This window comes from Amphiura filiformis, chromosome 16 (genome assembly GCF_039555335.1).
Source record: "Amphiura filiformis chromosome 16, Afil_fr2py, whole genome shotgun sequence".
In the NCBI taxonomy this organism is placed as follows: domain Eukaryota; kingdom Metazoa; phylum Echinodermata; class Ophiuroidea; order Amphilepidida; family Amphiuridae; genus Amphiura; species Amphiura filiformis.
The window spans coordinates 9,267,820-9,285,599 of NC_092643.1; the positions used below are offsets into that span (position 1 = coordinate 9,267,820).

Genomic DNA, 17,780 nt, shown 5'->3' on the forward strand with positions numbered 1-17,780 from the left:
GGATCACGAAAGACTCCGTTAATAACATTTGAATGTCAGGTTACTATAACGGTCATGAAAGCGTTAAAAAAATTTTTATATGAAAAAACAATACAACAACATTTAAAAATGTTGTCAAAATGTTATTGTTAAACATTTTTTGGCAAACATTTTTGCAAAATACTAACAATATAATTATAGTAGAATGTTCTGCAGCAAGTTTTCAAAAATGTTTTTGAATGTTATTAAATATTTTATACCCTTTATATAACCTTTACATAACCCAACATTCAAATGTTTCCTGTAAAATGTTTGCTGGGAGGCTACCGAGACAACAAAGGACCTGTCAAGCCATTGATAGTCCCTAATAACCAAAACATGATTTTCAACATCAACACTAATACCAGATTGACGCCGAGTATAGTCCCACTATACTCAATTAAAAAAAAAAAAAACATTTTTTTTCTTATTTTTTTATTCTTAAGTTATTTATTTTTTTACTTTTGGAGTGTCCCTGGACCTAGACCTAAATGTTAGGATCATTCATGGTTGAATTAAAAAAATAAAACTTTGTAGGCCTATGTGTTTTGAATAAATTTGTACTCATGTCATACTCTATTAATGATTTCAAAATGCATACAAATTCAATGCATTTTGAAATTCCATAGGCCTACAATATATATATATATAAATATTTTTTTAAATCAACCATAAATGATCCTAGCATTTAGGTCTAGGTCCAGGGACACTCCAAAGCCAAAAAAAACCAAAAAAACTTAAACGGTAGTTTCAGCAAATTCACCCACAAACGGTGCTCAAAATAAGACAGGCCCTCAGGCTAAAATCCCTTCGGCCCTTGGGGCCCATGAAATTTTGTCACCAAGATGGACTCATTGCTAACTTCAAAATCAATTCCTGGCATTACATCTTACAAAGTGTCGCAAAATGTGGACCATTGTAACATTTTACATTTTGATTTGGGCCTGTGAAGATTTACATAGGTTACCAAGTGCCTGCAAATGTTGCACAACTGATGATGTACAAGAAAGTTAAAGTAGACAATTAAAAAACTACTTAACACTCATATATTTCCTAATAACTGTCTACATAGTAGGACATAAATGAGTCATAAATATTTTTTTGAATTATCTAAATGCAGTTGCATGATGAACATTATTTGATGACATTGAATTCCACACAGGAGGAGCAACAGTTGAGAAAGCATGCAATCCAGCTCTACCTTGTCTACTGATAGGAATATGTTATCAATAGTTCTACAAATCAGTTTTAATCAGGGCGTAATTTTTACAATATTCTTAATTACTAAGCACCATTCTACAAATCACAATCAATACAAGCATCAGATTTCAAACAATAAAACTGAATTAATATTCCATTATTGAACGACAAGCAATTAGTATTTGACCAATGACACAGCGCTTTTTCCAAATGCAACAAAAAGTGCCATGATACCACATTGGCAAAAAAAACAATCACTCATCCCTCGGGGATGGAATATATATATTCAGCTCAAGAAATATGCTGTCAGAACATGTACAGCATATGCCAGAGCTTCCATGGTAATAATAATTCTGGTTTAGTACCAAGCAACTTTGCTCTCATTTTGTGCAAACAGGTCTCAAGTTGTATGCTTTTAGGAAGTACATCTGATATAAAAAGATTCTAAAGTAAAATTTACACAGATTACAAGCTCTTACAAAAAGGGGTAGCAAACAAACCAAAATAAGCTGGAAATTCTAAAACACAAAACACAGCCACCTCTATTTTGCTGCTATTCATTGAGTAAATGCATGTACTTTAAACCAAACCCAGGGTGAGACATTAAATAATAAATGTGAGGATCACAGAGAATACATGCCTCATAACATGTGACCATCCACCACGAAATGGTAGTAAAGTCGGCTCTAGATCATTTTCTGTTTATTACAGATTTTGAAAGAATGCACTTTCAGCTTAAAAATGACACCTCAACCAGCTTCATCGGACATCTGGAAGTGAAGTTATGGTTCATCAAACGTCAAATTCTTAATATATTTTACATAGAAATCCATATACTGTTTTTGACTGTATCTCAAAATGGAAAATGCAGACTTCACGACCAGTTTGTGGTGGATGGGCACAAATATAAGTAAAGCTCAGGCAACTGACACTATAATACAAGAGAGATAAAAATCAGAACCATTCGGATTCTCACCATTACATGTTGTTTAAGTTACAATTCGTCTATTAAAATTACATTACATTAAAATTACATGCATGGATATTAGGGGCAGATCCAGTATCAAGGAAAATAGCATTGGCACACTATGGAATACTAAAATGTAAACTGCCACCCCTTCGACGACAAGTTTCCAAAAAAAATTTAAAAATTCAAAAATTTCATAATTGTAAATTTTCATGACCATATTTGGAATCAGCATGAAAAATGCATTAAAATGAGTACAAACAAGCATAGTATTGGTTCAGTGGTTCTTAAGATAGCTTTTGATATCTCGACAAAATATCTCAGAACTTGGGCTTTTTATGTTGAAGCTTATGGCTAGCACGCAGAGTATTAAGAGTTCCAACATATTGTCAAGATGTGCCAACTATTATTTTCTTTGATTGAAGGTACAGAGGGGGTAGTCCCTGTCAAATCTGCAAAATGTGTGGAAAAGCAGCCTATTTCTGGGTACTAACTGCCAATTCTCTAAGCTCCTGCATGGTAACTTTACCATATCTCAATCTTTTCTGGCACACAGATTTCTTATTTTATTACCACCCCTTCAATTTCTGAAATTGAGTTGTAGACACTGACTACTAGCAACACTTCAATCAAAAATAATCTATACTAAATTAATGATAAAATTACTTGAGTTGTCAAGTTTCAACATTATTGGGCTGTTCCATTTAAAATCCACACTACCCCTGTGTTAGATCTAGCTAAAGTCTTCCACAGAGGGAGTATGAGTTTTGAATACAATAGACAATTGGGTAACTTGATTAAAATGATTAACCCTGATCAACTACATTTGAAAAACATACTCCCTCCAAAATCTTCCCCAGGGGTAGTGCAGATTTTAAATGGAACAGCCCATTACTCTTCAGAGATGATCTTACACTTCCCATAATGCAATTCTCCCATTTCAATTTTGTGTACTCATTTGCTATCTAGTGCATCATGAGTCCATAGCGAGGGAATATACCTCAATGAACAGAGCACATCTGATTGTGTAAAATTATTAAAAATTAAAAAAAAATTTTGACTATGGCCGAAAATGGGACAGATGCTTGAGGTACATTTCTGTATGGTCATTTGAACTGAGTACCACCCAAGGTTTTCTTCAATGCATTTTTGATATTATAGTGGAAATTTCAGTTGAATTAACAGCCTGACATAGCGTGACAATTTTTTGCATACACTGAATCAACCATACCAACACATTTGTGATTGGTTAGTATTGTATCTAAGGTTGTGCGTTCATATTGTAGATTGAAATACGCAAAATATCATGGTTAGATCAAATACAGCTATTGAAAGCTGTGTTCATTCAATTGAATGAACTGGTCTGAGAGAGCAAAACAACTCAAATCAATTTAGATGATTTATAGTGCGCTACACCAAACTCGCTGGCCTAAGCACACTTCACAACATATTATGCTGTGGTCAGTACTAATCATATGCTGTGGTCAGTACTGGTCATATGCTGTCAGTACTGGCCACATTCAATCACAACCATTTCAATAATAATTACCAGTGCTTGAAATAAACCAAAATATTCAAGTCAGGGACCTTTGACATCTATGGGCCCTTGTAAATTTTCATAGGCCCGATTTGTGTTTAATAAAACACTGGTCCACATCACACTTTATAACTCGACGAGTAACGCCATGGGTTTATGGAAAAGTCTACATTGAGTGTATCTTACTGACTTTGGTCTAAAATTTCACAAGCTCCTGGGTTAGTAGGGTAGTATCTTTAGTCTGATTTTCATTGACCTTTGGTATAAGGCTCTGCCTTATTTCAAGCACTGGAAAATACATTAAAAGCGTTATCTTACTGCAGTTACTAGCTATTCCAATTAAAAGTCATACGCCCTCTACAGAAGATATGATGTTAATCTTCCACACAGGGAGTGTGGATTTCAAATTGAATCACCAATTCAGGTAACCTCATTTGAAATTCACACTCCATGTGTGGAATATTAAGGTTCTGTCATTCACGTTCTGAGCTCGTGGGGTTCTGAGCTCATGTTTCAGACACATCTGTGCACATAAAATTGTCTCATTTCTTTCTCAACAAATGAATATACATTCTTAAAACCACAAACTTTACAATTAGGGCCTTTGAATATTCATTCAACAGATAGTATCATTATTCAATCTCTTTCAATTTAAGTTGTGTCATATTGAGAGCATATTGAATTTCATAGTGGCAGATTTGAATCATTGCGTTTACATTAATTGCCAGCGTATATGGACAAATTGCTCTTCTACGCTTGTGTATACGCCCCGCAGAATTAGGTTATCACACAAGATTTGAGTCAGCCACTGCGAAATCAAACATGGTGTTACTTTCAACAAAAGATTAGACACTACACCAGGCACAAAAAGAAACTCATCAGTTATATTCATCCTTGCTGTTCAATAACTTGATAATTTTGGATTATTCTGAAATATACATTTTGTTAATTGGACTTTTCTTTCTCATTTGACACCCTGTTCGTGAACATTGAACAAGAATTGACCAAGATATGCGCTTCCAAACTCTCAAACCCCAAAATGAAAAGTTGCAATTTTAACTATTCAATTGTGCCTGTTACACTGTGTGCTTTATTGATTGGCCCGTGGTGCTTGTGTGCAATACAACGATGCGTTCCCATTGAAAATCGTTGAAAATGCAACTTTTGATTTTGGGGTTTGAGGCTTTGGAGGCGATATTTGGTCAATTCTTGTTCGTTTTTCACGAACAGGGTGTCAAATGAGAAAGCAAAATCCGATTAACAAAATGTATATTTCAGAATAAGCCAAAATTATCAGTTATTGAACAGCAAGGATGAATATAACTGACGAGTTTCTTTTAGTGCCTGGTGTATAATGAATGTTTGTTGACGACAAGTGAGTTATATTTATCATTGAACATCTGGTGGAAATATATCATTCATTTTACGCCAACAAAATGTGTTAGATGTTAAACATGATTGAAAATACAATGGAAATATACATTGCTGCTCATAACCCGGATCTCAATAAGGACAGGGGCCGCCACCACCTACCAGCCGTCTACCAACCTGTCATCCGACTCTGACGTCATATCCAAGTCACATGACCAAAATCCTGCTCCAGTCAACCACTCTTGAAAAAGTCTCGTCGGATGACGGACAAAAATTTGAGTAAGTCAAATTTTTTCTTAGTTGTGTGACCAGTTTAAATTTACCTCAACACAATGGAAATAGATTGAATAATGAATATTTGTTGCATCAAATATTTGATGATGAATATAAAAAGTTTGAACCGAGCCTTACTGTAGAAGCCCTTAACTTCAAGTGTCTTTCACCTCCAGTCAATGATATTACTCTCATGGTAGCAGTACTTTCCCAGGATTCATAAGATTGTGTGGATCAAGTGCTTTCTTAACCAGTCTCATTACATCTACTGTAGCATCACCAACTTCCTCAATTAAGAAGTGTCTCTTGCCTAGTCCAATGCCATGTTCCCCTGTACAGGTGCCTTGTACTGCCAATGCTCGACTGTAAGAAACAAGAAAAGAAAGACCACATTACATCTACTGAAGCATCACCGACTTCCTCAATTAAGAAGTGCCTCTTGCCTAGCCCAATGCCATGTTCCCCTGTACAAGTGCCTTGTACTGCCAATGCTCGACTGTAAGTAGAACCAAAAGAAAAAAAAAACTCATTACATCTACTGTATCATCACAGACTTCCTCAATCACAAAGTGCCTCTTGCCCACTCCAATTTTGCATCTCAAGGAAAAAAAATCTTAATTTGAGGGATGCTGTCTCTCACTCATAAAAAGTTTGTGTACACCCAGTGCTTTATACTAATGTGCCCTACATGTATGAATGATCAATCATATTTTCCAGGTCATTGCTTCTTGTCTGTTGAACCCGGCTATTTGTACAAAATACCGGGACAACATATCTCACAAGTCTCATGATACACACTGCATGACCTGATTATCAACAGGAACCACATACTACATAATTCCCTTTCAAACATGGCTAAACCACTGGTGCAGACTATCAAGTCAAATTTCCTCAACTGTGCCATTTGTTTAGATACATTTCATGATCCTAGAGCTCTTCCCTGTCAGCACAGATTCTGCAGGGAGTGTTTAGAGCAGTGTGTGGCATCAAGTAAAGACACTGGTTTGTCCTACTTGTCGAGAAGAGGTGAAGATATCAAAGGATGGTGTAAAGGATCTACCTGTGCATTTTCTTGTGAGCAGTTTGAAGAATACGGTGCAGGATATGGAAGAAAAGGTATAAATCAAGTCAGTTTTAACATAAAGGGTGTCAAAAAAGTAGGCTTCAGCAAATGTGGTGGCATATGCCACCACATTTGCTAAGCCTCCTATATCTATATGCATTTTGAACAAAGATCTTTTTAGTTACAAGTGGTAAGAGAACAAAGTTCATTTGATGTCATATATGGGAAATAGAATTTTGAATGTTAACTATTTGGGGCAAGACCAAGTTTCTCACTGTTTGAGAGACTACCGTAGAAACCCGTCTATAAGGAATAGAAGCGACTGTGATGATAGCATATTTCACGCTAGCGCCTCCACAATATTATATCATTATGGAATTTGAGCAAATCATTTACCGACACAAGCAGGTATACAATGTATTATTTTATCTTTATTTCGCATCTCACGAGCATAGCTCACTTGGCAAGGCATAAGACTTTGGTTCTTTAGATCGGAAGATGGTGAGTTCGAGCCTCATCACGGTCACACAAACTTTTATAAACAAAATATTGTTCAAACTTTTCATTTATATTTTCTTGCATTTTCTAAAGACTCCTTTCGTGATCATTTTTTTTTCATATTTAGTTTAATTTATTCTATTGTTTTTCTTTTATTGTTTCTTTTCTTTGTCTTTTTTTTTGTTTAATTTTATTTTTTCTTTATTTTTCTTTGATTCATATAATATTGGCAGGATAAGGAGAGGAGGAACTAAAGACCCATTCAGTGATTTGCTCATCCGGACGATCGTAAAAATCATCAAAATTCACCTTTGTCATAGATGTGGTAACATAGCCTGCTAGTGGTTCAGCAGAAAACCGTGTGACACATAATATACATTTGGCTACATTTTATTATACGATAAATACGAATTTATTAAACATGGTAACAAATATTCTCTAGCAGATCGGTTATACGATGGAACTGGTAGGCATAGGCCTATTATAAATTCGGGATATTAAATATCTTCCTGACGAGACAGATCTGCGCATGTGGTCAAAGACGATTCCTTACTAGCCACAGACCGTCCGCTGGAATTAGTTGAATCGCTATGGCTGTTGGTCGGACCTCTCATCTCTCCACATCGATTGTGACCTATCCCCGACATTGCCCTTATGAACTCACATCCTCCTGTTTTATTCAATACGCTGGCGAAGTTACGTAATAATCGGATTAACTACCATAGCAATAGGTGAAAACAATTTTGAATATACCGCGTTATACACTGATACGTTCAGGCGGTACCTCTTCATTGAACCATATCATGCTGCACCTGTAAGATCTTTGAAAAGACCAGTATTGTATTCAATCTATGATTGCAGACATACACAGTACAGGTGATGAGTGTAACCTGCTTGTAGCGCGGCGCGATATGTTCAAAATTGTTTTCACCTATTGCTATGGTAATTAATCCGATTAGTTACGCAACTTCACCAGCGTATAATGGCCGAATAAATTCTGACCATCACTTGGCTTGTTGGATTCGTCTATACTACAATTCGCTGTCGAAGTGACGTAATAATCGCAATAACTACCATCAAGCAGATTGCACTAATCACCCGCGTATGTCACCAAACATAGATTGAATACCACTCTTTTCATAAATACTAATCTTACATGGCGAGTGATTAGCATTTCTTTGACAACTATGGTTTAATGCATAGGTGCCACGTGAACGATGAAATGCAGGGCTATATCGAAATTGTATTCATCAATTGCTATGGTAGTTAATCCGATTAATTACGTCACAGCGACAGCGAATAGCCTATAGTATGGGTTCAAGTGGAACAAAAAATAGTGTATGTCCATTGCTAGCTATGGTAATTAATCATGTTAGTGTTTACATCACTACTTCGGTGAAGACAAGAGAAGTGTGCCTTCTCTACCAACGCATGTGATATAACAGGTGCAAGCGAAACAAAATTGAATGACCAGAATAGTTTACTTTGTCAGATGAATTGATTGAAGTTTTTGAAGACACTCTATTCTTGATGGGACAATAGATTCAAATATGGAATAATTATTATTCCTCATCTATTTTTTTTTATTGAAAAAACTGCAATTGTGGCAACAGAACAATATTTATTTTGATTTCATTTCAAGTAGAAACAAAATCGTGCTTTATTTTAATACGCACCCTACCTCAAGAATTGGGATGGCACAAAGGTGCAACATAGGTTTTTATTGCAAAGACGAGGACAGACAAGTAGTTACAACACATCTGTCTAACCGTGGGTTTCGCTATTATTTAGAATAAATGCTTTTACTAGTTTCTATAAAACCACAAAATTACTAAAAAAAACTATAAAAAAACTAAAAAACAAAAACAAAAAAAACAACGCACCTAAAATTAAAAGTAGAAAGGTAGATTTGAAGAAAGATAAAAAGAACATGTCAAAAGTTTAAATTAAACGAGAATGAAAAAACGGAACCGGTGCCCGGACCATGCTCTCTTCAGCATGTCTTCAGTTCCAAAGTCTGACGCTCTATCAATTGAGCTATCACGATCCTGATATACTGAAACAGTCGTTATTATGTCAATACAATTGATTGGTGTTACAACATACTTAGATGGAATGCATAGCCACCCAGTGCCAGTATATATTTGCTCAAACTCCAAATACAACAAGCAACCAATTTTTATTGAGGGCGTTTCTTAGGTATATCCTTGTAGACGGGGTTTTACGGTAGTTGACTGCATGGCATCATTATACATTAGTAGCGGATCCATAGGTGATATGGTATGTTAGGGAACCATTAGTAGGGGATTCCACAGGTGATATGGCATGTTAGGGAACCATACACAAGATATAAAAATCGGATAGAAATTTTAGTAAATTTGAGGAGCTTAGTTTGAATCCGCTGCATATAATTTGGGGAAAGTGGTCAAATTTTCCTTCTAAGGCTAAATAAAAAAAAGGATCATCTCAAAGCTCCTGGGGCCCATTAGTTTATTCACCCGCATTAGTAAAAAAAAATTCCCCTTTTTTTTTCAAAAAAAGTTTCAAAAAAATGATTGAAATGCCATTTTGACAATTTTTGTAAAACCTCTGGAATTCATTTTTTTTTCTTACTACGCAACTGAATACGGGACCAGACCCCTGCTCTTAGATTACTTCACTTCAATACAATAGCAGCATCACTTTATTGTTAAATACAACACTTCATACAGTAGAATAGGACTTTGAAAGGTTATTTCACATTTGAAAAAAAAATCTTTGAAAAAAAAACCCGCATTTTGCATTAGTTTTTCAGAGTTGGAGAGCTTTGAGACAATCCTTTTTTTTAATTTGGCCTAATGGGACACTATTTAGTACAGGTGTGATTTTTCAAAACTGCTAAAATATTGTGGAAAACTTCTCCAAATAAAGAATATTATTAAAACTATTCTTTTCATATACTCAAATAGAACAGTTTTTTTTTTTTTTTTTAATGCCAAGCATATCTAGGCATTAACAGCTGGAATCTAGGAGATAACGCTGACGAAACTTCGGCCAGGCACAAGTACCCTGGTGAAGGGGGTCACCGAACAAAGCAACAGACTGCAGAATCTATTCATCTATTGTTTCCGATTAGAGCGCTGACATATTGGAAAATGTTGCCAATCAATATTCATGAGAGTGTACATTCAACGTCTAGTTTTCGAAATTGGGTGACTTGTGTTTGGCAGGTGTGAAATACATCTGACTGGGTGTTGTAATTACGTAACGCATAAAGGCTTTGGCATCAATGGCTGCCTAATGCTGTTATGTGTTTAGTTTCTATAATAATTATTATTATATTTATTTAATCATTCCTTTCTTTTCCTTTCTCTGTACTTATTATCTTTTAGAACTATACACTCTATCACTCCCCCGCTCTCCTTTCTCTCCCCTTCACCCCTCTCTCTGCCCTCTTTCTTTTTCTCTTACCACTCCCCTCCCCTCTCGATCAACAATTCGATTTCCCTCTTTTCAAGTTATGAAAAAACAAAACAAAAAACAACAAAGACATTTGATCTTTATTGAATAGGCCTATAACCATGATAAAACAAATAAACTGCAAAATATTTAATTGATAGAAGGTGATATACATCATAGACTCTGAATGGACCTATTATAATACCTGGTAGCCACGCCAAATTGTTATGGGAAATCAGGCTACACAACCACACCTGTGGGCTGTATGAGAACAAGTAGGCGCTTTCACAAAACTTTTCTTTGATCACTTATTGCCAGTTGCCTGCCTGGTTAAGCATTAATACACTTAGTCAGTTACTGATTTAATGGCAGAACCCCTTTGTCCTGAACAAAAGGAACCACTTGATGAATAGCTTGTCAGCAAATCAAATTGGTACAAAAAACAATGTGTTACATGATCAATTCCCTCTCCATGGTTTTGGTTTTATAAACACCTTGGTTGAAGGCACATATTATGAGGACAGATTTTGCAACTTGCGACTTGCTATGCACTCAGGTCTAAAGAGTGTCAAAAAAAGGTGTCATTTTTATCATTGGGTGGTATTTTTTTTTATAGAAAGGGTGCTTTTGAAAAGGTATCGCACTTAAAAATTAAAAACCTGAGCATTGCACTCAGTACAAGACCACGAACATGGGTACATGTAGCATTTTCAGCATCTTGGTATATCAACGACCTCCTAAATTATCCCCAATTTTGGTCAAAATTGGAAAAAAGTCAAATTTTCATCCTTTTGGACCCATATTTTTAAAACGAAGAGAAAAATCTACAATTTGAGAATATTTGAGGGAATTTATTTTTAAATAATGAAAATTCCATTCCCATGGTCTAAACAAGCTTCTATTACCCTTAATCTCTTGAGTCACAGTTGGCCGGTTGGTCATTTAAAAAAAAAAATTGCAACATACAATGTTCACCACAAAATAATATTATGAAGGTACAACAATGAAATAATTTATAAGGTTTGCCAGGCTTGTTTTTGGAATATATCACAAGTTGGGCAGTAGTAATTACAATTAACAGGCAAAACATTTTGCAAACTTTATACAAACAAGGGAAGAGGCTTACCTATCATACACTGGAACATAGAAAGATTCAAACATTACAAAGTAGCGCACGAGATCAAATCAATGATGCTTAATCGTTAGTCTTAATATAGCAATATACAGGGGAAAGAAGAATTATGCATCACACACTAGCACATTTAAACATGAAATTACAATGGAAACATAACATGCATAGGCAGATAAACCAAAGTAAAATCTCCGGACATACCTGCCTGTGCGGGGACTTGAACCAGCACTCTAACCACTGAGCTACACAGACTGTCCCTGATAAACAGGACTCAAGTCTGGTACTTATGGATATGAGAAGTCAGGGTAAACAGTATGAGATCATTAATGATGCTTACCCGCCAGACAATTTTTATGGGGGGGGGGGGAAATGCAACCCTATTTTTTCAGATTTTTGGGTCAGTCAAAAAGGGCAATACAAACTTTTTTTAGGACTAGTGCTGTTATTATATAGTTTAGTTTAGTTTAGTTTTTATTTAGCTTTGCAACATATACAAAAATACAGAAAAATGGTAAGACATCAAGTACAAAGCATCAAAATTTAACAACAATAATAAAATGTGCACAAACCACCAAATGCCATCCCAGATTGGAACGGCATACACGCCACAACACCAAAAGTTGCAAGGCAAGGATAGCCCATAAAAGCCTGGCTACGTATGCAGGCTTATTTCCAATGGGGTCCCAAAACAAAAAATGGCTGTGGACGTGGAGGAATATTAGAAGAAAAAAAAGAGACATTTGGACATAAGCCTACATACGTATAAATTCTGCAGATTCCTGCTTCAGAGCACTATCAGCCAGGTGTTTTTTGACAGCCTTTTTGAATGCCATCCTGCTGCTTATGGACTGAATTTGAGGTGGCAACTCGTTCCAATCTAAGATGGCATTATAGTAGGACTTGTTGGCAATACCTTTGACTCTGGGCACAAAGAAATTCAAATTACTAGATCTGGTACGATGGGTATGAGCACTTGAGGTTCTAATGAAGTTGTTTCTGAGGTATGGTGCACCAGTATCATTGAAGATGTTGAATACGTGGTTAAGCCTTAATTGTTTAACACGGTCCTGAGAATTTAGAAGTTTAATGGAGTTACGAGTCAACTGATCAATGTGGGTCCTGGGAGACAAATTTAGAATAAAGCGGACTATTTTGTTTTGGGTGATCTGTAATTTGTGTTTAGCTCTGGTACTGATACCAACCATTGCGAAGGGTTTGATTGAGATAGTTTGAATGCCTATAAAGAAACTTAAGACACCCAATGACTTTCCTGACAAGAACATCAACCATGTTGTCACCCGAGAGTGTTTGATCCATTGTGATCCCAAGATAATTAATACTATCTTGGGAGCAGATAACTTGCCCATTATAATTGATGTTAAAATCAGTGACTCTCTTTAATTTCACATGAGAGCCAAATAAAATACACTTGGTCTTACCTACATGCAGGGACAATTCATTATCGACAGGCCAATTATTACATGATTGAAGAACTTTGCTGAGTTCATGGGAAACAACCCTGGGGTCTTTGTCAGAAACTAAGATGACACTGTCGTCGACATATAATAGCTTATTGTCAACGGAGGACTTATAATGGAAAATTATAACATCACCATCTTTATTAATATCAAGTCCACATCGCTCCTAACAAGGAACATGCTTTTTTGCTATCGGAAGGCAGAGAAGGAACAAAAAAGGAGAGAAGATGAAGAAAGATTTCACTTGGCACCCCCGGGAATTGACCCTGGGACCCCTCGGGTGCCACGCACACCATCACCAACCTCATGCCACGGGGGAGTCACTTGCCCGACCAGCGATTTGGTGGGCATATATGACTAAAGGTGGTTGCGCAATGGCATCACATGGAATGCATGCATCCTTGTAAGATTTTGTAAGATTTATATTGGTTAGAGTTATATTAACCTTTGTTTTTGTCTTGGTTTTTTATTTCTCATGCAGGCTCAAATACCAAGCCCTGATACTATCTGCAGTAACTGCAATACTCCTGGTAACAAAGCTAAAGTCAGATGTGTTGACTGCAAAGAATACCTCTGTGTTACATGCTATGCCTCCCATAAGACCCTCAAAGCTATGAAAGACCACAAAGTGATCAACATGGGAGATATTCTGGCTGGCAAAGTAAATCTGAAAAAAGAAGAGGAAAATAGGTGCTGCAAGGTGCATGGAAAGCTATGTGAATACTACTGTGAAAATGAGAAGAGAGCACTGTGTAAGGATTGTATCATATTGAATGAATGTCCATCTCAGCATACTCGTGTTAGCCTGAAGAAAGCAGCCCAAACTCAATCGGATGAGTTAAAGGACTTAATGAGGCAAAGTGATGCTACTTTGAAGAAGTTCCAGGAAGCTGTGAAGACTACAACAAATGTGAGGGCAGAACTTGAAATCTATTCACAAATAGCCATGGACTCACTTGAGAGGATAGAACAAGAGTGCATTGAGCTTTTGAAGAAGAAAGTAAAAGAATTTAAAGAGGAGGTGGATCAACTTAAACAGGAAAGAACAAAACTACTTGGCCAGAAGCAGACAACCCTGGAATCCACAATGAAAGATATTCAGAAAACTGCAGAAGACACTACTAGAGTCCTTGAGTCAAATTCAGAATTTGAAGTGCTATCCACTCATGGCACCCTGGCTTCACAACTCAAGAAGCTTTCCAAGTCCCATCCAGAAGCAATAGACAAATCTCTTGGTTATGTGAAGTTCAAGGCAGCTACTCCACCAGCTATTCCAACCATAGGGCAGCTATTAAAGGATGGAGCACCATCACTAGGAAAAGAATGGAAGCTGGTTGGACAGTTTAGTACTGGGGACTTTAATGAGCGATGTGGACTTGATATTAATAAAGATGGTGATGTTGTAGTATGTAGTTGGGAAAAGGGGGCTAAGGTCTTTTCAAGGGCAGGTCAAGTTAAATGTGTACTCCATGAGTCTCCTGGTGCTGTGGATGCTGCTGTTACACCTAATCATGAATATGTAACAATACCAATAGGTAAATCACAAATTTATATCTTTGATGATGCTGGTAAACAGATTAACAGTTTTGATCTTATTGATGAGAAAAATAAGTCAACTGCAGCCAATTCAGTAGCAGTAGATTCTAGTGGTAAAATCTTATTAGGGCAGGTAAATAACATCATATCCATCCACAATGCTGACGGTTCGCTCATCTCTAAGTTTGCAACACAGTCCACTCCATTCCGCCTTGCAGTTACCTCCAATGGAGAGATTGTTAGTTCAGTAAACAGAGGTGAATCCCTGCAGCTGATGGATTACTCTGGCAACAATGTCAGGGTCATCCAGCCTCCAGCAGAGGTCAAAGTATGGGAGCCTGGTTTTGTGTGCTGTAGACAAGGTGAGATATTTGTCTCTAACGAAGGTAAAGGTAACCCTAATGGCGTATACAAGTTCACAGCTGAAGGTGATTACCTGGGATGTGTTACTACACAGGTTAAAGTTCCTACAGGTATTGCAATGTCAATGGATGGCATGGAGCTGTTTGTTGCAGAGTACAGTAATGACTATGTCACAATATTTCAGCGGCCATGATTTGAAGAAACAAATTATACTTGGATAATGGATTTGTTACTGGTGTTTGATTTCTTAAAAAAAGCTTTTGACATGGTCAACCATGAAAAACTTCTTTAAATTTTGATAAATATGGTGTTCAAGGCAAATAGCTTCTGTGCTTAAAATCATATTTGAACATTAAGATCTCCAACAGTGAGTGTAAATTCTTCTTTATCTGATTTTGAAAATGGTAATATTGGAATTCCACAAGGATCTATCTTGGGACCTTTGTCATTTACTGTTTTTGTAAAGTGTATGCCTAGTGCTGTTATAAACACCTCAAAAGAAATAAGTCCCCCTCTGAACATGTCGTCATAACATCGTAAAGTTTCATTTTGTACCAACAAAACTAACTTTGAAATAATTATATGACTGTTTACTAAGTGCTGTGTGAAAATGAGAGATTTCCATGACTTCAGAGCTGAATGAGCCTAAATTGAAGGCAAAAACTGCCCTTTTCAAAAGTCACAAAGTAGGCCTATGCTTGTCACAAAAGTTGATTCATGGCTTGTTACTAATGGAAAACCCCATGTGTTTGAGTGCAGTTTAAAATCATCACCAAGTGAACATTTACTGAAATGTGTATCGATTCTTGATCATTCAGCCATGCAAATCCCCTTGGTGCAGAGTTCAGCACAGTGAGTTGTAAGATAGTCAGTTCCATTCCTTGTCCCAATACGCCTTGCAGTTAACAAGCATAGGCCTACTTTGTGACTTTTGAAAAGGGCACTTTTTGTCTTCAATTTAGGCTCATTCAGCCCTGAAGTCATGGAAATCTCTCATTTTCACACAGCACTTAGTAAACAGTCATATAATAACGTTTTCAATCCCATCAATTGAAAACCAATTTAACCCCTGCAGAATAAATGCTGTAGTCCCCGTTGGTAAGGCCTATTGTGTGAATGTGTGTACTGTTGCTAAGTCACGTGGTACACAGGCGATGTTTTGCATTCCGATCATTTCTTGTTTCGTCATTATTTTGTCAGATTCAACAAGACTAGGTTGTGTTTAAAAATTTTCTTTTCGGAAGTTTTTTAGTTTGCATATTTTACAAGTAGTAATCCCAGTAGCTTATATTAATTTGGAAGTGTATTTACAACAATATTTCGTGGCGTGGACCATGTTTTCATTGATGGTTTTCGTCGGAAAAATACAACAACTTGTGCGGCGGTTTGGAATTTCAAGAACTTTGAGTGGAACATTGGGAGAAAAGGAGTCTATACCACCAGCTGGATCGAATTTTATGTCTATTTGCGCTATCACCGAGAGCATCTCGCCAGGTGCATGGCTGATAATTCATCAGTTATGAAAGTACAAGTGCGATCATAGGCTAATGATATAGTTCCAGTTTGGTTCCCTTACGATTCAAGTCTTTTTTTACATGAACGGAAAATCGTTGTTTAATTTACGCATGCGAAACAACTAGCTGCAGCAATCAAGTAAAGTCGTCAATATTATCATAGTGATGGTACTGCGGCAAGTGGAAATTGTGACATTGTCTGGGATTCTCTTAAATATTTTATAAAATAATAAAAATAGTTGGACAAAACTAACCCGAGTGATAGAGAGGCGAAGTTGCTGGTATTTTAAATGCGGAATGTGGCAATTTTACGTGGGTCACCCAGCGTCGGGCGTTATCCGGCAGCGGTGTTGAGAGCAGTCAAGATGATGAGTTGATTCGGTGAGAAATTTGCTTTTATAATCAATCCCGGGGTTTAATAGCAGGCCTAGGCCTAAGGCTAAAGCCTATAGGTAGAACACATTTGTAAAAAATGGGCATTGGAAGTATAAATAACATTGGGTCGAAAAGCGATTTATTTTATAATTTCACTTGACACGGTTTTAAGTTTTTCAAACTGTGATATTCACACAAGCAGAACGCAAAACCAGGTTGCCAAAAAATTTCTGCTTGAATTGCTGCCCAAATAATCAAAAAGTCTCCAAGAATGGTTTAATTTGGTTTAACTTTATGGGAGCCAAATGTTAAAAAGTCGTAAAAATTTCCTTAATCATTGCTTTTTGAGGCCAGGAAATTGTCAAAAGTCGCAAATAAATAAATAAAATCGAAATTAAGCCCAATTGGGCTACCAAATCGCTGGTTTGGCAATACTAAATGGCGGTCTCGATGATTGCGTAAATTGTTTACCGTCAATCAGTCCTGGGGATTTTGCAAATAGCCAATTTCTGTGGCGTGCTATCAACAGATTATTATTGATCAACCCATTTACGAGAAATTACATAAGTTATTTATTTAAATGGAATGACGTCATTCGAACATGTATCACATAAACAAAGATAGTTACATTGTTGAACTTGCGATATCAAGCTGTGTCCGAATCGAAATTTGAGTGCCAATAAGGAGCAGTTATGATTAAAATGTTTATTATTTAGTTTAATTAGTGGGTTTTCACATATAATTTGCATCGTTCACATAATGTATCAACTTAATTGAGAGAAAAACATCGGACTTCTGCAGGATGAAATAGGCGCGTGGTATAGGTTGCAGAATTCGACATGCTTGATTTATCGAATCCATGGACGGGATCATCTTTGTGAAGCTCGCCTAGATAGTGGGAACAGTGCACACTGCCTTTCCACTTGGACCTTCTGGCATATTTAAAAAGTTGAAAAGTAAATAAAGAGGTAAATAAATAAACAAAATAAATGGAAAAATAATCATGTTCAAGATCAA

General features: G+C 36.6%; 2 protein-coding genes across 4 annotated transcripts in view; one reads left to right on the top strand and one right to left on the bottom strand.

Moving 5' to 3' along the window:
* Positions 1-5,078: 5,078 nt before the first annotated feature.
* LOC140135511 (probable D-lactate dehydrogenase, mitochondrial) overlaps positions 5,079-17,780 on the bottom strand; it is a 71,663-nt gene continuing 58,961 nt past the window's right edge. For all 3 annotated transcript variants that reach the window (XM_072157036.1, XM_072157038.1, XM_072157037.1), the window contains one exon: positions 5,079-5,729. In XM_072157036.1, the coding sequence (XP_072013137.1) occupies positions 5,558-5,729 (172 nt within the window). In that variant the 3' untranslated portion in view covers positions 5,079-5,557. The remainder of the gene's footprint in view (positions 5,730-17,780) is intronic.
* Positions 6,207-15,889, top strand: LOC140135510 (E3 ubiquitin-protein ligase TRIM56-like). The gene is given in 3 exon segments (XM_072157035.1): positions 6,207-6,342; positions 6,344-6,482; positions 13,457-15,889. Coding segments are annotated over 3 exon segments (1,875 nt in total). The 5' UTR covers positions 6,207-6,217; the 3' UTR covers positions 15,068-15,889.